This window comes from Aulonocara stuartgranti, assembly GCF_965226115.1.
Source record: "Aulonocara stuartgranti genome assembly, chromosome: 20".
In the NCBI taxonomy this organism is placed as follows: domain Eukaryota; kingdom Metazoa; phylum Chordata; class Actinopteri; order Cichliformes; family Cichlidae; genus Aulonocara; species Aulonocara stuartgranti.
Genome location: NC_138956.1, coordinates 14,236,824 through 14,262,513, shown reverse-complemented (window position 1 = coordinate 14,262,513; position 25,690 = coordinate 14,236,824). Strand labels below are relative to the sequence as shown.

The 25,690-nt window shown below is 40.8% G+C and overlaps 3 protein-coding genes across 4 annotated transcripts in view; 2 read left to right on the top strand and 1 right to left on the bottom strand.

Moving 5' to 3' along the window:
* The window catches only part of plxnb1a (plexin b1a), an 88,148-nt gene extending 87,779 nt beyond the window's left edge, over positions 1-369 (top strand). For both annotated transcript variants that reach the window (XM_082519165.1, XM_082519164.1), the window contains one exon: positions 37-369. In XM_082519165.1, coding sequence (XP_082375291.1) covers positions 37-141 — 105 coding nt within the window. In that variant the 3' untranslated portion in view covers positions 142-369. The remainder of the gene's footprint in view (positions 1-36) is intronic.
* LOC309697331 (uncharacterized protein) overlaps positions 1-25,690 on the bottom strand; it is a 521,790-nt gene that overhangs the window by 104,764 nt on the left and 391,336 nt on the right. The window lies entirely within an intron of this gene.
* LOC309697050 (SRSF protein kinase 3) lies at positions 6,339-15,125 on the top strand. The gene is made up of 12 exons (XM_082518683.1): positions 6,339-6,733; positions 7,257-7,360; positions 10,472-10,580; positions 10,759-10,846; positions 11,042-11,129; positions 11,303-11,409; positions 12,678-12,840; positions 13,197-13,273; positions 13,847-13,954; positions 14,191-14,260; positions 14,384-14,476; positions 14,587-15,125. The coding sequence occupies exons 1-12, from the start codon at positions 6,654-6,656 to the stop codon at positions 14,772-14,774; spliced, it is 1,275 nt and encodes a 424-aa protein (XP_082374809.1). The 5' UTR covers positions 6,339-6,653; the 3' UTR covers positions 14,775-15,125.

Below are 25,690 nucleotides of genomic sequence, written 5' to 3'. Positions count from 1 at the left end.
AAGAATTTTAATTGAACTCTTTTTGCCTTCTATCAGATTATCACAGCTCTGGAAGAGGACTGCACGGCTCAGAAGATGCAGCTTGGATACAGGCTCCAACAGATAGCAGCTGCCGTTGAAAACAAGGTTACAGACCTATGATTTCCACGGCTGGGATAGACATTTGTGGAAAGAAACTTTCTTTGACATCTCCTTGGAAAAAACAAAACAAAAAGAAAACGTTTTTTTTCCCTGAGAAAAGGGACTATTTGGTCCCATACTGTGATTCTGCTGTCATTTTGACAGACTAATTGTTAGTGAGGTGTGTTTCCTGTGCTGAATCGGTGTGCACAATTACACTCCTCTTTTGTCTCATTTTGGGAGCAAAAAGAGCGCCACATCGCTGAGGAGGGGGAAAAAAACTGAGAAAATGCACATCAAAACAAAAGAATTTCTTCTGAACCTTGGATTTCTGATGTTTAAGTCACCTAAAGGGAAATTAATAACAAAACAAAAGAGATCACTTTGGGGGGGGTTTCTCTTTCTTGATGGACATTTTTCAGAGTTACTGCACAGAACATTCCTGCCCCGAGTTTAAATGTAGATTTGTTGGAGAAAAAAAGAAAATCTAAGTGTGCTGGAGGACAAAATAAAGTGACAAAAGGGAAAAGGAGGATTTGACCTTAAACACCAACAGCTTTGGAGTTTTCTACCATGTTTTCTCAAAGTCTTACAAATTGATAATGACACTGTCAGTGGTCTAAGTTATCACGTATTGAATCTGCTTCCAAGTCTTACTCTGTTGTCATGTTCAGTTAGCTGTTATTGGATGGTTTCCCTGGGTATATTTCATTTTTTAAACTCGTCATTACCAGTTCTTTTACTATAATTTGTAGCTGCTGCCTAATTTAGTTTAAAGCCAAGACTAATGTTTTATAAAAGCTCTCAATCTGCTTTTTTTTTTTAAAGATAACCTACAGCTTGGGGAATTTTCTTTTTTAAGTAAAGTTTCACAAATTTTGTTGCATTTTGCAATCTTTGCTTTTATTTGCAGACGCAAAGCAGTTTGACAAAGACATTTGTAGCTGACTTAAGAACAATCCGTCCGAAAGTCAAATCTTCTACACAAGTTAAACTACATGCAGACAAAATTCATACGAGATCAAACCCGAACTTAACTAGCAAAAATATTAAAAATAAAATGCACAAAAGAACCGAGGAACACTTTTAGAAATGTCAAATACTGGGGACATTTACTTTTGATTTTAAAGGTGTCTCATAGGTTGTTCTAGAGAAGCAAAACAAATAAAATGTGGAATAAACTCAATGAATACTTGATTTGTACACTAAACTATGATGAAATCATTTTCCCTTTAAAGTCAGGTTGAATCTAACACAAGTTTTCTAGGGTCACTGTCTAAAGTACACAATTAAATAAAATTATTTATGTATTCTTTCTCACTCTGGCCCATCCTGCATAGATCAGCTGATTGTTGCGTCTGCCGTTCCAAACACGTTGCCAACCCTTACAGAGTGCCCTCGTGTCACCAATCGATACACTGTCACCACATAAAATAGTAGAAAGGTGTTTCTCCCGTCTCTGTTTTACTTACTTTTTAATTTCCATATATTGGCCATTATAAATCCTGACACCAACAGATCTGTGAATAGCTAATATTGGCTAATGACATCAGCCCGTTGATAAATTGGTCGGGCTCTACTTTATATATATTTTCAGAAAGACCTGTTTTCTCTTCTCTGTGGTCACATGACCACTGCTTAAATTCATTGTTTCAGGAAAAATATGTTTTCGCTGAATCTTGTTACGCTGATGAAGCAGTGTCAGTGTATGTGTAATTTTTTTTTCCTTTACAAAAAGGGGGGAAAAGCTCATCTCTGAGACTTATAATCACACATTGTAATTGCCTAACAAAGGTGCCTGTTGCTCTGCCACGCCTCATGCGAGAATCCTTTTATTTTCCCAGTTTAATTTATTGTTTATTTATTTTATTGCATATGTTGTTGGATTTTTCCTTACAGATCTATGAAACATTTATTCCCATCAATTTCAGATGTTTTTTGTTTTGGTTTTTTTTTTTTTGTACATCGAGTTGGATTTGAGGAGTTTCAAACTTCAAACTCAAATCCAGTTGTTCTCAGATGCTGATTATTTTTGAACATTTTGGACCCATTTTAAATGTTTCAAGGCAGTTATCTTGTAAATTTAAAAAAGCAAACAAACAGGATTTTTTTTTTTACCATGCGCATTGGTGTTGCTTGTGTAAGCAAAGCTCAGTTCTGATGTTTGTTCTGTACATACTTTTCCTAAGTAATCATGACTTTAGCGTTCTCTAACCAACTGATAGGATGAACCTAACAACAGTTTAATGTGATGCAATAAACAGGTCCAGATGTTAACAGAAGTTTCATTTTTTGCATTATTAAATTTCTGTGTAAATATTTTTTGGAACATGAGTTAATTTTGACTTCTTTTGAAAGAAGGAGGATCTTGATGTGTTTTCAGGAGCAAATATGGTTCACTTGTACAGTTCAGTTTAATTCATGTCTAGTTCATTTTCACTTCAAAGTGCCTTTATATAATTTGAGGTAAGGATCCTAAAACATTTCAAAATTTTTTAATATATGTGATTCTCTCCTCATTAAAACACTGTAACTGAACACCTCCGTCTATCCAGACGCTAGTGAGCCAGCACAATATATATATATATATAGCCACTGGTAAAAAATGGGAAAATGTAACTCGGGCAACTAACTAGGTACACTTTTCTTTTTCTTTATTTTTTACTATGACAAAAGATGGTTATCACACTAAAACACATACTCTTCATTAGGTATGCTGATTTTTCTGGAACCAAAAGTTGCCATATTTACTGAAGAACAGCTGAAGTTAACGAGTTTTTATCTGCTGTTTAGTGTTAGTTAACATGACAAATAAAATACTAGAATTTCACTGACTTCTTGGATTGTCATTTATCAGACAATTCCAATAAAATGCTCAAAAAAGGCACTAACAACACAAATACAATCAACAGGTTCAGTTTATCAGATTGATTTGGTGAAAGTAACGTCAGCAATACATGCTGCAGACGCCTGTTGGTGCATTTTTACATGAAACGGCCTACCCCAAACACCTCTAAGCCTCAACATACAGAGAAATGAGCTACAGAAAAATATAGAGAGAAATGCACTTGTTACAAAGACATTAATTGGCAATTATGACGTGTAAACTCCAGTTAGGCATTTTAATATGGAGCAGGCTGCAGGGACTGACTGGCTGTTGGTGAAACAGCAGGTTTTAGTAGTGTTAAGCTCCACTTTTAGTCCCACACACTGTCTTCACCAAGTTTGTGGTAAACACTTGGGTCCGTCCCTAGTACTCATGCAGTATTGTAGCAAAAAATAGTCAGGTCTCAGCCAACATGTCACAGTCCCATTTCCATTGCAAGATGATCTATTTCTAGAACGAGAGCATTAAAACCTGGATGGATCCAGCTCCCAGATCCAGTCCAGTTATTGTCACTGCTATTAGTTCGATCGGTCACTTTTTCTGTCTAAATGTTAAACAGGTGGCAGCCACAGGCCTTTGTTGGGAAGCTGAGTGTATCAAACACAGTATTATCATAGACTCAACAATATACAGAATGTATTTCATTTCCAGTGTTATTGGCAGGACACGTTTTTTGTTTTTTGTTTGTTTTTAAACAGCATCCCATCAGCACTGTGACAAGTCCCTGGTTCTTGATAGCGATTAGTGCAGTAGCTGAGCGTCAGCTCGTATATTAACTGCTTCCTGTCATCAGTAATCCAGGATAGAGACTCCATATTTAGACGTCTGTAAATGTAAGAGTATGAGCACCTGTCACATGCAGCTGGTAATGCCACACCATGCTCCACACAGAGATAACAGCAATAAGTATGACTGCTCAGATTATCAGTAAAAATATGAAGTATTTCTATATAAGCTGCCAGTCAGTGTGGTGTTTGTATGTGTTTTCTTGAGGCAGGCGGGCGATGAAACGTAGTCACCCCTGAAGATATTTAATGTGTGCGTTCTGTGTATATGTTTCAAGTTGTAAACCAAAGACAGGCTGGCTGACTGTGGTCATAGCAAAAAACAGTGCAGGTCACAGTTCAGTCTGTAGTGGGCGGGGGGATCAAACGCATGAGTTAGCATGTATACTTTAAGGAAGAAGTTTGTTGCATTATCTATTTATTTATCCCTTACTAACCCAATGATCTAAATTTGTGCAGGTGCTATTTTGATTTCTCCACACAAACACACACACACACACACACACACACACACACACACACACACACACACACCGATTGCTCCTGTGGGAAGTGTGTTATTACAGCTGAGTGCAACTGGAGAATGGTAACAGCCAGCACAAGCTTTTAGGATTAAGATTGGACCAACATTAGAGAGTAATACCAGGACATGAGAGGATGGGCTGGAAAACAAGAATGGACACCTGCTCGCTCCGACGCTGTGCAACAAAACAGCCTAGTGAGAACTTTAAAGAAGCCCTGGCTTGAGCTTTGTTTGTTCTACAGTCCAAACAGGCTTGGAATATTTTTCAAGAGATCAGTATAACAGCCTATATTTGTAAAAGTACTCAGTAGGTTAAGGCCTGTGTTTAATCCTACATTCTGAACCTGTGAATCTCTACATGGTCTCCATGGTCTGCTGAGCGTTTGGTGGCCTGAGCTGGAAAGCAGTGCAGATGGAGTTTGTTGTTTTGGACCAGAACTGGTCGAACACGTGTTTTGATTTTCGGCTTGAATCTTTACAGTGATACCTACTATTCTCTAGCATTTGATTCACATCATTTTTTTAAACAGACACATACTGTGTCAGCACATAACAAACACCTTAGCAAAAAACCCCATTTAAATTCACATCTTTATACACTTACTAGCAGCCTGTTGCAAAAACATATAATTTGTTCCCATTTCTTCAGTTACAATCTTTGGAATCTATGAAAAATGCCAAAGATAACAGCTTGGCAGGCTTAAAATAGGATTTTTGCACCCAAAATACCATTAACTGTTCTTACTAGCTATTACCTGAAAACCATATGGGCATGGTGTGCAGCCTCCATCCATTTGCTTCCGCTTATCCTTTATCAGAGTCGTGAGGGGGCTGGAGCCTATCCCAGCTGTCTTAGGGTGAGAGGCAGGGTACACCCTGGACAGGTTGCCAGTCTGTCGCAGGGCTAACACATAGACACAGACACCCATTCACTCTCACATTCATGCCTATGGATAATTTAGAGTTTCCAGTTAACCTTTCCCCAATAACGGCATGTCTTTGGACTGTGGGAGGAATCCAGAGTACATGGTGAGAACATGCAAACTCCACACAGAAAGACCCTGGCCTGATGGTGGAATTGGACTCAGGACTGTGAGGCAACAGTGCTAACCACCGTGCTGCCGTGTGCAGCCTGTCCTTAAAAAGAGAACTGAGGAAACTAGACAAGTGGAGGACAAAGAAGTGGCAGGCCTAAAAATGATCTACAGCAGATGAACAGTATCTGAAAGTTATGCCCTTTAGAAAAAGTAAAGAAAATGCAGCAAAGACAGAAGCAAAGAGAGATCTTCATCAGAAATGGTCTCAGTGAAAGGCTGGCTGAGACAAAAGGCTGAAGTATGATGATATCATCTGGAGGTTAGGATTGTCTGCAGTCATGTACAGTAAACACACTCCAGCTATAGTTTCGTGTGCTTTGCAGCTGGAAAATTTCAAGGAGACGCAATGCCATCATGTGTCATCTGACTATTAACAGTTCTTCATGTGAGGTCGACAGGCCTCTTGATATCTCACATCACACACACCCAACCCTCATTCCTCTGCCTTCAACACGCTTCCCTGTTTTACGAGCCAGGAGCTCCTTTGCTCCATGGCATCCACTATAAAATGTGGTGCCATGTAAGAGTGTTAACAGCATGGTGTTGGCAAGAAAAAGCAGACTCAGCCACTGAGATGTGAAGGAGGCTGTAAGATCAAGTGTACAATATATTTGTCAAGATTGTGCCAGGTGCTTCTGTTAAACTTCTTCCTCAAAAGCTGAGCTCATCTAAATGTAAAATCCTCATACAGAGAGGGTTTTAAATTGCAATCTGTTTTTAAAAAATGGAACTTTCAGCCAACCTCTGTTCTAACGACTTTATTTTAATCCTTAAGAATGTGCTGCAGGCAGGTTTAGCAGTCTGTGATCCCTGTAGCAGCTGTCGTTCCCTCTCTTCCCTCACTCTGTTCGGCCTTGTGTGACGTTCGGCTCATCTTTTAGGGGCGCCTTCTCTCTTTTATAGCTTTCCCAGCATGCACGAGACATCGAGGAACAGAGAGAGAGAGTTTAATCTGAGGCTGGTGACTGAAAGATGCAAGTCCTGCAGCAGAGCAGGTGAAAACCTGACAGACTGTGAGCCAAGACCCTGCGGGGGGATTTCCATGTTTAGACCCTGCTGACTGCTGATTCCAGCCTCCTGAGAGACTAAGCAGACCCCCACCACAACCCCTTCTACCTCCACCACCTCCACCTCTCAGCTGCTTAACTAGATTCAAGGGCAGCAACTGTAATCAGGGCTACTTGCTTTTTTTCCTGCGCCTAACTCTCTCCTCACTTTATGCCAAAAAATCGGAAATTTTAATGTACTGGCGACATCTGCTTAATCACACCATGCAGAGGAGCCCCTGCCTGCCTCATACAGAGGCTGAACAGCATCGTGTGTGAGTATAAAACTTTCTGCATTAGTATCATCATTATTATTTCGTTTCTTCTTTCATGTTTTTATGTAGCCTTGCATTCTTGCGTGACCTCAAGAAAATGCAACTCAGCTCCTAAACTCTTTTTTTTTGACATTATCGATAATTATTTAAAATTTGCCCCTAAAATCTTTCACATTTATTCGCGTCTAGCTCTTAAACTCTACTGTATATGTCCCTCTGCTGAAAACAGACCTGTGATCAGTATTTCCAGACATGACGTGACTCCGACTCCTCGGGCCATCTGTGTATTGGGAGCAGCTGGCGTGCAGAGTTATCAGGTTGCGCGGAGATGCTTCTAAATGATTTACAGCCTAGTTAGAAATAGTGCAACTTCCGGTGCTGCTTGTCCACTCTCAGCTGGGCAGTGGGGCAAACGTCCACGGCACGCTGAGTCTGTGGGAATCTCCAAAAGTAGTTCAGCTCTCAGAAACTGACACACATATGAATACACTGTTTGAATTTCTGGGTTTGTGTGTGTTTGCAGGAGTGAGGGTGGCGTGTCTAACAGTTTCAAAGCCCTTGGATGCCAGGAGCAGCTGGATCCCAAGGACAGTCAGGTCTCTGAGGACCCCCAAGAATACTGTTATGGTAACTCACACATGTATCCTAACTTTTATCCCGAGCCTCTCGAAACCCTCAAAGCAGCTTGTACCAGGATGTAATTAAAGATTCTTTCAACATGCTGACTCTGTTATTCAGAGCCCGCTCCAGCTGGAAATGATGCAGTGTTTATGAGAATGGGCCGCTGTTGCAAGCTAAGTTCCTGTTGGCAGCATCATTTTGAGACACTGAGCGTTGCTGCTACAGTTTACAAATAGTTTTCGGATTTTTGCCAGAAGAGTTGTCCAAGTACGACGAGAGGAGCGCTTGGGCGGTGGATTGGACAGCTTTAAAAAGGAAACAGTTACCAGATTCTGGTTTGTGGAAACAAGATTGGATGAGTCTGTGAATATAATGCAAAACTGCACACTGAGCTGTTTGAAAGAAATCTTAACATGTCAAATACTGGACAGAGTAAAGTCTACTTTTAGGTTTGTCAGATTCACTACACATATTACCCGCTCGTATATTAAACACACGCCTGATATCATGTACTCTCCATTGTGCCACCATTGAACATGGAGTTATGCACTCTGAGACATCTCAAGATCCCCTAAGGATATCAGACACAAGGACATTATCATCAAATCCTTTCATCTTTTAAATTGTGAGGTGGGGTCTCCATGTATCCCACAGATTCTCAGATTCAGGAATTTGAGAGCCTTAGTCAACCCCTGAGTAATCTGTCATGTCTATCAAACCCTTCATCCACATTATATAAAAGAAACAGCGACTTCAGTAGTCCAGTTCACTTCAGTAGTTGCCCTTTTACAGATACTTTTGACCAAGTCACCAATCCGTCACAATTTGGCCTTTTGCCAAAGTAGCTGAGGCCTTCTTGCACATTTCTCTTCACTCCATTGCTCATTCATGACTGTATATAAAAGATATATGCATATAAAAGATGGCTATAGCCCCTGAGACCTAACCCTTTGATTATGGTCTCTTCAGTTTGATGTCTCAATGTTAGCATTTTTGCTAACATTGCTAGCTAGCTAAGCTTCATTGTCTAAGGAGCTTGGAAAGAAAAGCGTCTGGACTTCTTTGAGTTGCTTGAAAACGTTTCACCTCTCATCCGAGAAGCTTCTTCAGTTCTAAGGGTCAAATGGTGGAGAGTCCCAGATTTAAACCTAGTGGGAGTAACCCCCCACAGAGGGACAAAAGGACCCCCTGATGATCCTCTACCTAATCACATGAGCCAAGGTGTGAAAGCGGGTGTGGGTCACAATCAGCCAGGGTTTCGGGTGAGCTCATTGTGAAACCTGGCCCACAATGAGCTCACCCAGCTCCTTAGACTACGATGACCTGGATGACTGAGAACCTTCACAGACACTAAGCTTCATTCATAAACCACATGGGTGCAATATACAAGCACAAATAAATGTGAATTAGTGCTAAGAAACAGACTAATAAAAGACTAAAGTCTAACTGACTGAAGCTCATGCAGTGTAGGTAAGACCTGGTAGGCCACAAGAACCATTTTTGTATTAGTAAACCTACATTTTAATGACGTCCAGTTGAATATTTTAACATGAAGGTTTGCTATGATTGACTTGCTTCTGGGTCAGTCTCAAGTGAACATTGGAGTGTGTTTAGCAGTGGCTTTGATTTTCAGACCAGGAAGTTGCCGGTACTGTATTTGCTAATATTCACTGCATCTTTATAAGGTCACGGCTATAATTACCTCCACCAAGGAAGTTTTGTTTTTGGTAGAACATGCACGAAAATGCTATCTGCAAACACAACAACTCAAAAGATTTGTAGGGGTGTATAGTGGGGTCATGTTAACAATCCATTAAAATGTGCCTTTTATCCACCAAGCTGATGCAAAGTGAATATATACAACAACAACAACAACAACAACAACAAAAACACTATTGCTTTAAAACTGCCAGGAGAGAGAGCTGCCTTGGTGGAGGTTTGTGCTCTTGGAGTGCTTCGTGTAGATTTAACGTTTCAGGCTCCATTTACTGAAATGCAGCAGTTTGAAAAGGAGATTTTGACTTGGGGTCAACTTCTTACAGGTCAAGAAGAAGGCAGGTTCAGACATAATTAGAACTAGACAGCCTATGTATAAGAAGAGCAAACCACAATGACCGAGAATATAAGATCACACACCTACCGTATTGTGAGTTGACTATAACGTGACCATCTATTTAAGTTTAACCTTAAGGTGAGCCAATATAACCCCTTTCCCCCATAAAGACAACATTTGACAACCTCCACTGTACCCTTATTGACAAATTCTGACACAATAAAGTTCTAATTTAACAGACACTCTTGACCACTCTTGGTAACTTCTGATGTAAACACAGTCATTTTATTCTATTAGCAGCCTGAATTATGACAGAAACTGCTTAGCTCAGAAAACAGCTTTGAGGGACTCCTGTTTGGCTTTTGAGGGATAAAAAGTCAAAGATGATCATAAGAATCCATGCATATTTTTTCTTGTGCTTTGCTTGTGTAAATCCAAAGTGTGGCTTCTCATAAGCCTCATAGCTGCACTAAGCCTGTGTGCCTCTCTCATTATGCATTGCTTTAATGCGCAGTATCTGGTTGCCAATTTGCTGGTCTGACCTTGGTCCTCGCTTCTTACCTGCCAGCTGTGCAAGTCTTTGTGTGTACCTCATATATCCTCTGCTGCGTATGTGATACCACCGGTGCCTGACACAGTAATAAATCACAGGCTGGTGTATCTCATGCTTAAATTTAATAGACACAGAAATTCAGTTTCAAGACTGCTGACAATGTCCAACAACTGTGTGTCATGCTTGCTGAAAGAGAAGCGATACAGACGTATGCCTCGCCATTTTTCTCTGTCCTACTAGCAGATCTGAATGTATTACTCACTAACAGACATGTTATAGCCTATAGGAAGTTGCAACGCCAGAAATAGCTTTAGCGGCTATATTTTTAGTCATCTTTCAAAGCTCTCTAAGCATATGGAAAATCCTTAGCGAATGATAACAAGGTTTCAGATGTCAGGTCATATAGAGAAGTGCCTAATCACTGAAACCTAGAATAAATTCAACCATATAAGCAGTTCAACTAGAAATGGGACTTTGTTCATTCATGTCATTCTGCTTTTATCCCCCCAAGGTGGGTACCACCCCATCCAGATAGGGGACACCTTCAACAGAAGATACCAGGTGGTGTCCAAACTCGGCTGGGGTTATTTCTCCACTGTATGGCTCTGCCAGGACCTCAAGTAGGTTCATTTTGAGACTGTGTGATATGATCAGGGTGGAAGCGGTGGAGAAATTTGATCTTATTAGGCATCATATAATTATAATAATTAAAAATTGGATCAAACAAATATTTAGTTTGAGTCTTTTACTTTGTCCAGTAACCAGCATGCACATCTGATCTGGTGTCTGTGTTGGCAGGCTAGGTCGGCGTGTTGCTGTGAAGGTGTTGAAGAGTGGGGCTGGCTTCACCCAGGCTGGAGAGGATGAACTGGCTCTCCTGCGATGTGTTAGTGACCGTCTGCTTGTGAATCTCCTCTCTAAGCGCTCTGTCTGTCAGATATTTTTCTCTGTCATATCTTTGGAGCATCACTCTCTGCCAATCTTTTAATAAAGGACGAATCATCCCCTCCCTCTTTAAAAAAAAATCTCTTCTTGCTCTTCTTCCTCTGTTTTCATCCTCTCGTCTCCTCTCTTTCAACAGGCCAGTGGTTCTGTGGGCCGTCATCCCTTTGGCCAAAGGATCGTTCGACTGCTAGATGAGTTTAAGCTGGTTGGGGTAAATGGGGTACGTATCCTTTTTGGAGATGGGATTTCTTGGGCGCATATTCCAGAATCCTTTGAGCTGTTCCATTACATCATTGAAACAATCAATGTCAAAGTATTAAAATGTGAACATGTTGTAGTGGATGTAGTTTTTGCAGCAAAGTGGTTTGGGAAACTGACCTTAATGTATGGTGGTTAGACATTTGCCTAGTGCTGGAGCTGCTGGGGCCTGACCTGAGATGCTTGCAGCTCTGCTTTGGGAATCCAGGACTGTTGCAGCCTTGGATCAAACAAATACTTATCCAGGTAAGACAAAGCAGACCAGAAAACCCAGGCACCAGAAATCAAGTTCATATAAGGTGTGTTTAATTTAAACTTCACCTCTTTGTTCAAAATTTGTGGGATAATTTTTTAACCAATAGGTTTTTGTACAGTTTCCCATTTGGGGAAATTTGGGGTAATAATTTCTGAACAAACAGTTAGCGACCTTGATCTTAATGAGATCTCTAAAAGTTTCAATCTGGTTTTAATCACTACACAGCACTGAGACAACATGTTTAGGGGCTTTTAATGATATTCTTTTAACTCTGGTTTCTGGCAGCCCTACCCTCTTGTTGTTGGACCTGACAGCAGCCTTTGACACGCTGACCATGATATCCTGCTATCACGGCTGGAATCTTATGCTGGCCTAAAAGGCTCTGCTCTTCAGTGGTTTTCTGTAATTCTCTGTACTTTGGTTTGGACCAGGCCTCTATTTATTGTCACCAAATGCAGCTGCTTTTCTGCTAACTGGCACAAAACAGAAGGAGCATACCACCCCAGTGTTGGCCTCCCTACAGTAGCTTCCTGTTCCTTACAGGAGCCAACTTAACATTTTACTTTTTCTTTTTAAATCACTAAACGGCCGAGCCCCTTCTCACCTGTCTGAGCTCCTATTTATTTATACTCCAGAAAGAACCACGAGGTCCAGGTCAAAACTAACTTTAACTATTCCACGGTCTAAACTTAAATCTCGTGGTGACAGAGCCTTCTCTATACCAGACTTCGTCTTAATGTTAGATCTGCACAAACGCACAAACTTTTTAAATCGTTACTGAAGACACATTTTTATGGTCTGGCTTTTAACGCACGTTGACCTAAACATTTTGGTTTTAACAGCCTTAGTTGTTGTTGTTGTTGTTTTTATTGACTATTACTGATTTAATTTATTGATTTATTGATTTTATTTTTTTCTCTTCTATATTTTACTGTATCACTGTTGTGCATTTTATTTATTTTAGTGGCATTTTACATTGTTAAGCAATTTACCAACAGTCCATGCTGCACAATGTTAATCTAGGCTAATCATTCTGGCTATAGCTTAGTAATTTATAATAATAATAAAAAGAATTTTCCCAAAAGTGTTGCTTAAACAAACTTTAATAAAGGAAGATCTCAAATTGTGAAAACACTGACATGGTGGGGGAATCAACGAGAGCTGACTCCCGATTCCTGATGTTTTTTCCTGATAAAATCATCGGTGAGGGAGCAGGAAAGGAAAGGAAACATCATCAGATCTGTGTATTTTTCTATAGGTCCTGCAGGGGCTGGACTACCTTCACTCTCAATGTAAAATCATCCACACAGACATCAAGCCAGAAAACATCCTTGTGTGTCTGGAAGAGCAGTCCCACAAAGCACCAGCAGGGGGCAGCAGCTCCTCCTCGTTACAGACTGGGAAGGAAGCCAGTTCACCAGGCACGTTTTATTTTGTCCTTCATTGCTACAGATGCTTGAGAGTGTTTAAGAGTTTCAGTAATAAAAAGGTTCAGCGCCAGATATTTTTATTTCTGATGGGCCGTATAGGCAACCATGCAGCTGTAAATACATAAATAAATATTTGCTTCAGTATTTGTGGTGTTTGTTTTTGTGCTAAGAAAAAAATAATGAAACTAATTCAACATATAATCAAGCAAATACATTAACCATGCCATCCCAGCTATTAGAGCTGGACAAAAACAGCTGTGTACTATTTAATTTTAATATAAAACATTTATCTTGGAAATCCAAATTCATAATAATAATAATAATGTTTGTTTGTTTTTTTCTCCCAGAAAGCAATCGGGTAAACCCGTACAGCTTAAAGGAAATTGCAGTGAAGATTGCTGACTTGGGGAGCTCCTGTTGGGTGGTTAGTATTTACACTTATACACTTATAAAACTTTTGGTTTAACATATTTTATTAGTGTATTATTAAATTGTATAAAGGGTCAGCCACTTTATGTTTTTGTCATCAGAAGCTTGCAACATTAGCCTGAAAGGTGACAATATTATATGTCAACATTCTGTTCCAAAATGCTCTCTGCTGCCCCCAAGTGGACAAAAGTATTGTATTCACTTTTGGTACTGTGTGGATGTAGTTTGATCACATTTAATTATCTTAATAGCTATAGAATTGAAGAGGTTCTCTTAAAAAGCGCTATAAATCCTCCAAAGCAAAGAGGAACTGAGGTTTTGTATTGTACCTCCACACTCAAAGTAAGAACTCGAGCCAGATTTGGAAGAAAAAGGCAAAGTTTATTGTAAGAAGTGTAAACATGATGCTTCAACTCTGCTGAGAAGCCACACTGTAGAACACAAGTGACAAAGAAAATAAAACAACGAGAAAGGGAATAAAGAGGAATAGATCTTTCTGGCTCTCTGTCACATGCACACGCGCACACACACCAAATCACCTTTAAACCCTTCTGTCTGTCATCACCAGTACAAACATTTCTGTGAGGAGATCCAGACCCGACAGTATCGCTCACTAGAGGTTTTGCTGGGATCTGAGTATGGCCCACCTGCTGACATCTGGAGTGTCGCATGCATGGTGAGAGACAATCCAAACTAATGTGATGTTCACACTTTGAAATATTTAATCCCATAATGTTATGTTTATATACCATTCCATCAAATGGGAATTAAAGTAATTTGCACAATTCGTAGCTAAAGCTATGCTGCCCTGTAGCTAAATGACCTATAGTGAAACCTTTCTGATAAAAAGCTATCTGTGCATTCTTACTTATTCTGTGTGTCACCACTAAATGTTCTCCTGAATTCTCTCAGGCCTTTGAGTTGATCACTGGAGACTCACTGTTTGAGCCCAGAGCCAGTGAGTCCATTTCCCTGGAGGAAGGTGTGTTTAGATGGCTGTGTGACGAGCACTGACACGGGATTAAGTGAGATTACACCATGCCTTCATTGTAATTAGGATACTAATGCATTCTGTGCCATGCTTGTATGTGTTTATCCACCTCAGATCATATTGGCCAGATAACGGAGCTGCTTGGCAAAATCCCGGCCGCTGTTGCCTTGTCGGGTAAATACTCTGCTGAGTACTTCAGCTGCAGAGGTGAGCGTCTACCTTCACTTCCAGATGAGATCTTTCTTCCTGTGTTAATGTGTTGTTATTGCTGCCAGTGAGCTGCTCGTCTGTTGTAACAGTTTATGGTTTTCATCCAGGCGACCTGCGTCGTGTCGGTCTGCTGAGGTTCTGGAGCCTCTATGAGGTTTTGGTGGAGAAATACCACTTCCTGTTGGAGGAGGCCTCTGGGTTCTCTGACTTCCTACTTTCCATGTTGAATTATCACCCAGAGAAGAGGGCCACTGCTGCACAGTGCCTCCGCCACCCTTGGTTGACTTCCTGTTAGCTTCTTGTTAGGCCTCTGCAGCCCTTATAGACAGATGCTTCAAGTTGCTGCTAGACTTTGTCGATTTCAGGGCATCTTTGTGTTTTCACAGCATCTGATGGGCTTCTTATACAACATTCAAAAAAGAAGAATTTGAACTTCGCTACAAGAGCCCAGCAAAGCACAATGAGCTTTTTCAACTTCCTTGTGATTTTTTTTAAACAACCATGAGAAGCTCAGCTCTGACGCTGCTAATAAGTGTGAAGTTCTCAATCTGCAACCAAGTGTGGATTTATTCTTTAGTCATTTTGAATATGATTTTCTATCTGAGAATGACTCAAACTGTAATCATTTGTTGATCTTTTACAGTGCATGTGCTCGTTTAGTTTAAGTTTTGTACAGTAAAGTGAAGCACTTTAAAGAACAAAGTGACATTAGAAGGAGTGCAAATCCAAGTCAAGCCTTTTTTGTTGTTGATGTTTGTTTTACATGAGCTCAAATCATCTGATTAACCCTAAATTAATTCTGTAGCGACTTGTAAACCAGAAAAATATGGGTTTAGATATAACCCCCGCAGAGCCTGATTACAACATCCACACCACTGAGTCAGCCTAGAATCACATTAAGAGACTGAAAAAAATTCCAAAACCAAAACAATCTGAGAACTGTGTGCAAGTGCCAAAAGAACCAGTGCTGTGTATGGTTCATTTAAAAGTCCAAGCTATCTGACAGTTTTGGTCAGATCATTTTGTCTTTCGTATGTAAAAAGTTTACACGTAACTGGTTCTTATACTTAAATCTTCAGCAAGGACAAGTAAAGACTAACCTGACAATGATTTTCAAGAAAAGAATCTCTCTACAGTATTTCAAAAGAAGCAGGATGTTTCTCTCGCTGAAGAAAAAAGTTTTATAGAAATATGTGAGAGAAAAAAACGACTTCAGCTTCATTGGTTCCTGACCTCAGTAAATACATCTTACTTATTTATTTTGTAAATCATGACAAGCATTTGTGAGCAGAGGAACAATGAAGCAGGATGCGCTTCGAGGCTGGACTTCACAAAAAAGGGTCTTCCAAAAAGGTCACCATGGCTGCCCCCATCTTTCATATACAGTCTATGCTATTTTTCTTGGATGGTGACTGTTAATGTACCAGACGCTGCATTTATTGGGGTTGAGCTTCGTATAAAAAGAACTTTCTGGCACTGCAAACAGCTGTCCATTTCAATAAGTCATTTAGTACAAGTACAGTTCACTAGTGACCTTCTTTGAGTCGATACATGTTCTCAGAGACAGGCGCATTCATTCAGCATTCACCTGGTCATCAGTGACCCATCTAGTGTTGTAGTTAGGGCTGGGTTTTGTTTCTGCCACATGTTAAACAGGTGGATTTTCAGGTAGATTTCAAATCTTGTCTTAAAAGCTTGTTTCCTCTTTTGGTGTTCAAAATAGATGGAAATCCTTCAGAAAGCCAAACCCTATAGTTGACAGTAGATGGGTTACACAGACCTGGTGGACGGTCAAAGGTTAATGCCATCTGTTGCAAAGCTCTGTAGGGTGAAAATTACAGATCAGAGAAAGAGATTGTCATTGAAATACACTCATGTTGAGCGGAATAACTGGAAAAGATCATATCCGACTGTCAAGCTAAACCAGAGTGTTGGATTATCGTCAAGGAGAGCACAGGGAAAAAAGGCACATAAAGCTACACATTCTAATAACTTGACCTTATTCCCTGTAACCAGAGCATCAAATAATAATCTCACTTGTCCTCATGAAAACTAAACACAGTAACATCAGCAAAGTTGCACTGACCAGGACTCTCGTGTTAGGACTGCACAACGTTTTTAGGGTGTATGTTTTTTACATATTTTATGTTTTCATGTGAGTTCTCCTGTAGTGTTTCATCCTATCCAGCTGTAGGCTCGACACTCCACCAGTGGATTTTCTTTATAAACGACCGCATAACCACACTCTATCCTGATCCGGCGACACTTCTTGGGCCACGAGGTGGGTTTCATCGGGCTGCAAAGGAGAAGCAGGGAAGAGAGAGGTGCTTTCATGAGGCTACAGTCATTTTAATAAATCAGCAGTGTTGTGCAAGTTACTTTAAAAAAGTAATTAGTTATAGTTACTAGTTACTTCTTCAAAAAAGTAACCGAGTTAGTAACTGAGTTACAAGATTCTAAAAGTAATTAATTACTCAAAAAGTAACTATTGCGTTACTTTAAAAAAAATGTTTAACCCTCGGGGGTCCAGGGTATAATTGGCCATTTTTAACTACTTTTGATTTTCCCTCCACATTTTACCTTTAAAAACGATTTACTTTGCCTTGTTTAGTATCATTCTTTTCAGCACGACCTCACGTGTCTGAATTTATGTTTTATTTTGACATACTGTATTAACACAATTGATCTAAAATCAGACAAAAAACATAAAATCCGAGTTTAAAAAGTGATATTTTTTACTGTAAAAACCACAAACATGTTTATTCAATTATATTTCATAACTTTAAATGCAAATATAATTTGTCAATTTTAAAATCCTATGCATAAGTTTTGCAAACAACAAAGTTATTTGCAGTCATTTACCTTTTACCCCTTTTTTAAATAACCATTTCACACTATTTAGATAATAATCAGGTGTTCTGCATTCAATAAGATGCCACACAAATTATTTGTGCCACTCCAAAAAAATAATTTCTGTCCACTACAAAGGAGAACAATATTGACCGAACCAGCAGCAAAAGAAGATCCAAACTACGCTTCACATAAACATAGTTATGAATCCCCTCTGACTTTTGCTGTTTTGCTTCTACCACGATAAAATCATGCACAGCTCTCTCTCTCTCTCTCCCTCTCTCTCTCTGTATACTTCAAGAACAGTTTCCCGTCTAAAAATCTGTTTTCTTCATTATTCGCTTGCTTGTTAAGCACAAGTCTACCGTTATTTACGATGCTGTCGGCCGCTGGTTTTTTTTTTTCCTTTTACTTTACTTACTTCTGAAAAGAAAACCTAACTTCTGCTGTTCAATAGGCTTCTGAACAAATGTAAACTTTTTAAAACTATGCAAAATGCAAACCGCTTAGCCGTGTCTCTAATAAAACCTCTGTAACTTCAGAGGTAATGTTCATATGTTGATTAATGGTTTTCTTTCATTTTTGATGTACTGCAGAATATTTTTATAAAATCCCAGGCCAGGAAAACCTCCATGTTTTTCTGTGTTTTATCTTCAGCTACTTTGACACAAAGGCATCTGCTGTGACGCTCACACCTTTGATAAAGTCTTGCGTGTGTCAGCTTCCTTTTTATAGATACAAAAATATGTAAATGTACTGATCTGAATTATAATATTTCTGACTGTCTGAAGCAAAATTTCCCAGATTCAAATCGAATTGAATTGAATCAAATCGTGGATCGAATTGATTCGGGACCTTGTGAATTGGAATCGAATCAATTCTAGAAATCAGTGACGATACCCAGCCCTAGTCCAGATTACTTACATAGACAGCTACTTCCATGCAACTGATATAAGGTGCGATAAGCTGAAGACAGCTTCAACAGTCTGTTTGTTGAAAAATAGTAACATGACCGCACCACATTTTCTTGTTAGTAACGGTAACGGCATTGTAACGATAGGAATAGTAATTAGTTAGATTACTCGTTACTGAAAAAGTACCACGGTTAGTTGTAACGCTGTTATTCCCATCACTGTAAATCAGTGGCCTGAAATGAGCTGAACTGGAAAAAAAAATTCTACTCACGCAAAGCAGTAGAAACCAAACGCGTGACAGAAGCACTTGTCGCAACCTCTCCGGAAAGAATCTCCTGCTTTGTAGTTCTTGTCTTTGGAGGAGCAGATGCCTGCGAAAGAAACGAGAGCCACGCTGTCAGATCTATCTCATCTGACTTTACATTTCTAAGCTCTTCTCTTTAGGTGAGCAGGTATGAAACTGCTGGGTAAAAATGCACTTTTTTCCCCCCCAGGACATCGTAACTTTGCAAAGGCTATAAATGTCCGTCCTCTGGGCAGAACACATAAAGCCCCGCTGCAAGGGGTCAGGCACATTAATGGCTAAATCTGGCATCCGCAGTGAGTTTCCTCAGCGTTCCTGCAGGCTGCGGGTAGCTATCCTTATGGGGTTTGTCTGTCACCTTGAGAAGGGGATCAATAAGAACGCACTGATGCACTGTGAAGAGCTCCCAGGGGAATGAATGCAAGGTCAGGGTTATAAAGGACAGAGAGTTTGCGGTCAGCCAGTTTGTGTTGGTTTAACAGCCACAGCTTCCATAAATCACAAGTGTTGATTAATGTGGAAAGTAGCAGCCCCTGAGCTGCGCAGGGTAATGTGAATACATTATCTTGAACAGTGGAGGAACAGAAGTGGTTCTTACCTTTTTTGTGGTAGACTGAAGCTTCTGAGCGTCCATCGCGCAACAGAAGGATGAGGGACACGCACAAGGCAAACACCAGCACTGAAGAGTAGCCATTATTTACCGGATGTGACATTGTGAAATATAACAAGAGAATTACCTGTTTTAAACTGGCGCTTTCACTCGTTTTAATCTTGTGTGACTGTCTGGTGGAGTCCAGTGAAGTCCCTGTGGTGGCCGTGTTGATGCTGGCTAATATTTATAGTCTCACAAGTCCACTGGAGACAGAGAGCGAGAGAGAGAAGAAGAGCATCTTGTGGTCTCCTGGTTTCTTTCCACTGTCCAACTTTTGTTTCAGAGTTTGAGTGTTTAGAGTTTGGCTGTGTAGCCATGCATCCCTAAATATTACCTTTGGCCATCAGCTGCTGCGTTAAGCCTGCATGGGTGAAAGTACGGGCCGGTGTTTTGACGTGACAGTCGATCAGCTCAGCGGTGGTCCTGAAACATTCCTAACCTGCCTATTTAGCATCTATTTCAATTCACCATTTATTCCTTTCCTCCTGATACACGGAGGTGCTGACTAGTGAAAAAAACCCCTGCTGAGACCATTAAAAAGAAAACAGCTGTTTGTGCTGACGTTGCCCCTTGTGTGAAGGGACAAATAATGAGAAAACGGCATTCTGAAACATTTTAAAAAGCGTGTGACAAAAAAAAAAATCACAGACTTAAAAAATCGCATTTCCTCTGGGGATCCAAGGTCTGGCCAGTACCATACGATGAGTTTGTAGCCCCAAATTGTTTGTACAGCACATTTTCCCCCTTCTTTTGATTGTTTACATATGCTGCTGTTCACATAGCGCGATGTAAAGACTGCAGTATTGCCAGAAATGTATGTCACATATAACTTAAACTGTCTGATGTCTGGGGGAAAGACCCCTTAATTTAAGGCAAAGATCAGAAAATTGCCATATGTGAGTGTCATGTATGAAAATGGACCAACAGAGAAAAAGAGTCATATCCTTGATGTTGATTTGACACACACACACACACACACAGATGGATATGGCTGGATGTTTGAGCAACCAAAGGACAGCTTGTGGCCAGTTTCTTCCTTCCTGACAGCCTCGGGCCAATAGCCAGTCAACACACCACGCTCTGACAGAAGGCAAAAACAAAACAAACTACAACATCAAGGGACTAGAAAGAACTTGTGGTGTCCTAGGGCGCCACTGCTAGCTTCCACATAAACCCCTTTAGTCACACCGGAACATTCTGAGAGCTGTGGCCTGGTGAGACACCACAATAGGGTGAAATGGAGATGTTAACCCTGTTGTAGGTGTTGGCGGCATCCAATGAATTTTGGATTATACAGTCCATCTTCGTTGGTGTCCATAGCCAGCGTTGAATACACTGTTGAAATTGAAGTGGAGGTCAGCTTGGCTCATAGACATACTATTGTTTATTGTTTAAATTCCATGTAGGATAGTTTCAGTCCTGCCACAGATGTATAATTAAAGTGTTGCGTTTAACTTTAACCACTTCTCTAACCACATCCAACTTTTTTGTTGGGCCTTATTCCCATAAAACCTGAACCATAAATAATTTGCCCAAACCATAATTTCTTTAACCTTCGCCATGACCTATTTGTCATGCACAGATATTTGCAAAAAAAGCAACAAGTCAGAAAAACGTTGGTTTTGGACAGACTTCAGGGTAATAACATGTTCATTGCTGGGTGCTGGGATAAGCTTTTGATCACTGTGAACCTGTACGTAATTTTTTTTCTGTATAAAATAGCCACGTCCAGCTGTATTTGCTGTCTCCATAACTCAGTTTGATCCTTTTGGACAGATAACACAGTGCTTTTAGGTATATGTTATACGGAAAAATATTTAGAAGAAGTAAACAAGGGCTCAACCTCATTCTAACCAATTTATCTGCTTCACTGGAGACAGTTCTGGGTGATTTCTATTAAAAAAGCTCTTGAAATACTCCTGCACCACTCTTCATCCAGTGCCATTCAATTAGCCAGATATACTGCAATGAGATGCACTGTTGCATCAGTGGGAGAAAATTTCTCCCCCCTTAGGTATTCCACGATAAACTGCAAGAAGCCTTGGATGAACCGGGATGCTCGTCTCCTCCTGAAGGCCTGCAACACTGCCTTTAGGTCAGGAGATGCACACGCCTACAGCACAGCCAGGGCTAATCTAAAGAAGGGCATCAAAAAAGCCAAACACCATTACAAAAAGAAGGTAGAAGAACACTTCTCCAACTCCAACCCCCGACGCATGTGGCAAGGACTCCAGACCATTACAGACTACAGGACCACCAAACCCTCCCCCGCATCCTCTGATGTCTCCTTCCTCAACGAGCTCAACAACCTTTATGCTCGTTTTGAGCGAGGGAACCCCACAACCACAACCAAAGCAGACTTGACGCCAGACCACCAACCTCTGACTCCCTCCCCCACCGATGTAGGAGCGGTGCTAAGCAGGATCAATGTCCACAAGGCTGCAGGTCCTGATGGCATCCCCGGGCGTGTTCTCAGAGCGTGTTCTGGGGAGCTTGCAGGAGTGCTCACAGACATATTCAATCTGTCCTTGGCCCACGATGTGGTACCGGCCTGCTTCAAATCCACCTCCATCATCCCGATACCCAAAAACTCCAACCCATCTTGCCTTAATGACTACCGCCCAGTAGCACTCACCCCCATCATCACTAAGTGCTTAGAGCAGCTGGTCCTAGCACACTTCAAATCCTGTCTCCCCCCCACCCTGGACCCCCACCAATTCCGTCAGAACAGGAGCACAGAGGATGCAGTCTCCATCGCACTGCACTCTGTCCTCTCACACCTGGACAACAACAACACCTACGCCAGAATGCTGTTTATAGACTTCAGTTCAACATTCAATACAATCCACCCCTCACAACTCATCAGGAAACTGACAGACCTGGGCATCAGTTCCCTCATCTGCAAATGGTTACTGGACTTCCTGACCAACCGCCCCCAACATGTCCGGCCGGATAACCACTGTTCATCTACAATCATGATGAACACCGGTGTACCACAAGGCTGTGTGATGAGCCCTTTCCTCTACTCCCTCTTCACCCACGACTGCAGACCGGCTGATGGTTCCAACACCATCATTAAGTTTGCAGATGACACCACGGTGATTGGCCTCATCAGTGACAACGATGAGGCCGCCTACAGGGAGGAGGTGGATCGTCTGGCTAAGTGGTGCGACACAAACAACCTGCTGCTTAACACTGAGAAGACCAAGGAGCTCATCGTGGACTACAGGAGGAATGCTGACCCACATCCACCCATCCACATTAAGGGGACGGCTGTGGAGTGTGTGAGCAGCTTCAAGTTCCTGGGAGTCCACATCTCCGAGGATCTCATCTGGATGACCAACTGCTAGAAGCTGGTCAAGAAGGCTTACCAGCGCCTCTTCTTCTTGAGGACTCTGAGGAAGAACCACCTGTCCTCAGACATCCTGGTGAACTTCTATCGCTGCACCATCGAGAGCATCCAGACCAACTGTATAACAGTCTGGTACGGGAACTGCTCTGCCTCGGACCGGAAGGCGTTGCAGAGGGTCGTGAAAACTGCCCAGCGCATCGCCGGAGCACCACTTCCTGCCATGAAAGACATCTACAGGAAGTGGTGTGTGAAAAGGGCTGGGAAAATCATCAAAGACCCCAGTCACCCATCACATGGACTCTTCACCCTCCTGCCCTCTGGGAGGCGCTACAGGAGTCTCCGGACTAAGACCACCAGGTACCGGAACAGCTTCTTCCCCACAGCTGTCAGACTCCTGAACTCTGCCTCCTGACATCTGACCCACGTTAAACTCATGGACTGGACATACACACACCCACAACCACCTACACACACACAATGGACAACCGTACCCTCAAACACACAATAATAACATGGACTGAACCACCACTCGCAACCACTAGCACTTTATATAGCCTCTGTAGAAATTATCCACATATCTCACTTATCTTAACTGTATAGTTCTGTGTAAATAATCATTCTGTACATACGATAATTTTTAATCCTACAACTGTTTATAACTTTCATAGTTCACATTTCTGTATAACTGTATATCTCAGATTTCTGTATAGTTTTTTTTATTTTTTTATTTCATATTTATATCCTGTACATAGCTTGTACTCACTACAGCCTGTACATACCTATAGTTATAGAATGTTCACAACATACTTCATACCGTGTACATTATAACATACCATAATAGACCCATTTCTGTAATATACTTACATATCTATATTATTGCTAATATATATTGTAATATATCTATATCACTAAAGCACTTCTGGATGGATGCAAACTGCATTTCGTTGCCCTGTACCTGTGCATGTGCAATGACAATAAAGTTGAATTCTATTCTATTCTATTCTATTCTAAGTGGTGTTATAACAAAGCAGAAGTGTTTAGGAACCCAAAGCAACACAGCCACAAAATGTCAGACCGCATACAGTTACAGAGCGGTTTCACAGAGCCCTGAGGCACACAGTATTACATAAAAGTGTCCAACGCTCTGCTGACTCCATAACTGCACAGTTCCAAACCTCATCAGGCATTAACATCAGCACAAAACTGTGTGCCAGGAGCTTCATGGCAGCTGCTGTAGGTTTAACTATGTCCAATATTTTGTGTATGCCCAAAGATGTGTAAAACTGACAACATTGCAATAAGTTTTACGATGCTCCTACATCACAAATAGGAAGGCAAACATGAAATATGTGACCAGCCAAACCTTAGCCACTCAGATTTGTCATTGTGTGTCATGATTTCGGCTCTTGTTGTTTTTTTTCTGCCCAGCCCTTCCACACCCACTAGCTCTGCAGTGGGTGATCTTTCCCGCCCACTCATAAACCTGTTCCACATCCTTGCCCTGTTTCTTCTGTCATTTCTTGATTACTGTGTTCATCATATTCAGTGTCTTGTTGACTCTGAATGTTTTTGCGCTGTAGTTTTTGCATGGTTGCAGTTTGCTCTTTTTATTTTCTTCCCTGTAGATATCACTGTGGCGATGCAAATGTTAGCACGATTCAGTAAATACACGTGAAATAACCAAGAACTCTGTTTCACGCACAATGCATGGTGGCATGCGCAATGCAGGCACCAGGAACAATACCAATCACAGTCAGTCAATTTCAGTGGTGCAGAATTGAAGATTTCAAACTAGGACAACTGAGTGTGTAAGCTATGTTGGACTATTGCTGTTGGACTTCTTCTTATTATTACTTTTCTTTTCTGGTAATGTATAATAATGTGATAGAAGTCAGGAAAATGGTTACACTGCAAAAACCCTAAATCTTAGATGGTAAATGGCCTGCATTTGTAAAGCGCTTTACTTAGTCCCTGAGGGCCCCAAAGCGCTTTACACTACATTCAGTCATTCACCCATTCACACACACATTCACACATTTAATTGATGTTCCTCGGCTTCTTGCAGTATAATTATAAATGTCAAATTAGATTTGTTAAAAAAAACAATTACATACCTTTATATTTATGTATTTATAGTTATAATTCATATAATAATAATAATTAAATATTATTATAATTTCTTAAAGCAATGCATTAAATCCTTGATGGTACTGTAATAGTTAAATATTGGTAAGTTGTCTTTATATGTACATTTACTATTGGATCAGTAAATGTTAGAAGAACTTGGAGCAGTTTGCTGCAGTATGCACAGCACACGATGTCTGATTGTTTGGCAGAAACATAACCATTGATCTCAGAATGACATAATTTTTCCTTATGTGTCTGGCGTGCCATCAGACTGTGTGGCAGGCTGAGGTCAGCAGATTGAGCATAAGTGGGGCTGACTGTGGTAGGTTGGATTCTAGTATGTGAAGAAGTATTTGCATCTGGACTGTGGTAAGTCCACAGGCTGCTGTCAGAAGCAAAGCCTTGGCAGAAAGACCACACAGAAATCCAAATGACACACGATTACAGCCATATTAATTTTTCTATTAGCTGCAATACAAATCTTCCAACATCTGAATCAATCACTTAATTGTTTTCAGAGATTTCTCTCTGTTAGATGGGTCTTTGTTGACACAATGTGAAAGAGCTAACGATTCCTGAAAAGGATTCCAGGAACATCTGTATTCCAGCTCTCCATCATTCAGTTGCAACCTCGGGGTCACAGAATGGGACACCTCGTTGGCCTACAGAATAACATGACACCCATGAACTGCACTGTCTACATAGTGTCTGGCTGACATCTTTGATGCATGTCACTCTTCATTACTTTCTCCTGTTCCAGCCGTAAATGCCTAAAATACGTACAACATATATATATATATATATATATATATATATATATATATATATATATATATATAAACCCAGCACGCCCCTGCGGGCGGTTTATCCTTCAAGCTCGGGTCCTCTACCAGAGGCCTGGGAGCTTGATATATGTATGTATACATACATATATGTATGTGTGTGTGTGTAACGAACCCAGCATGTATACTGCAGTTCTAAAGTCACATACATGCTATCCCCATTTCTTAGC

Bases quoted from the DNA above. Each gene is read 5' to 3' on its own strand.
- LOC309697050 (XM_082518683.1), top strand. From the start codon at position 6,654: ATGTACTGGCGACATCTGCTTAATCACACCATGCAGAGGAGCCCCTGC. The intron at 7,361-10,471 runs GTAACTCACACA...TATCCCCCCAAG, and splicing joins CCCCCAAGAATACTGTTATG to GTGGGTACCACCCCATCCAG. The intron at 12,841-13,196 runs GCACGTTTTATT...TTTTTCTCCCAG, and splicing joins GAAGGAAGCCAGTTCACCAG to AAAGCAATCGGGTAAACCCG.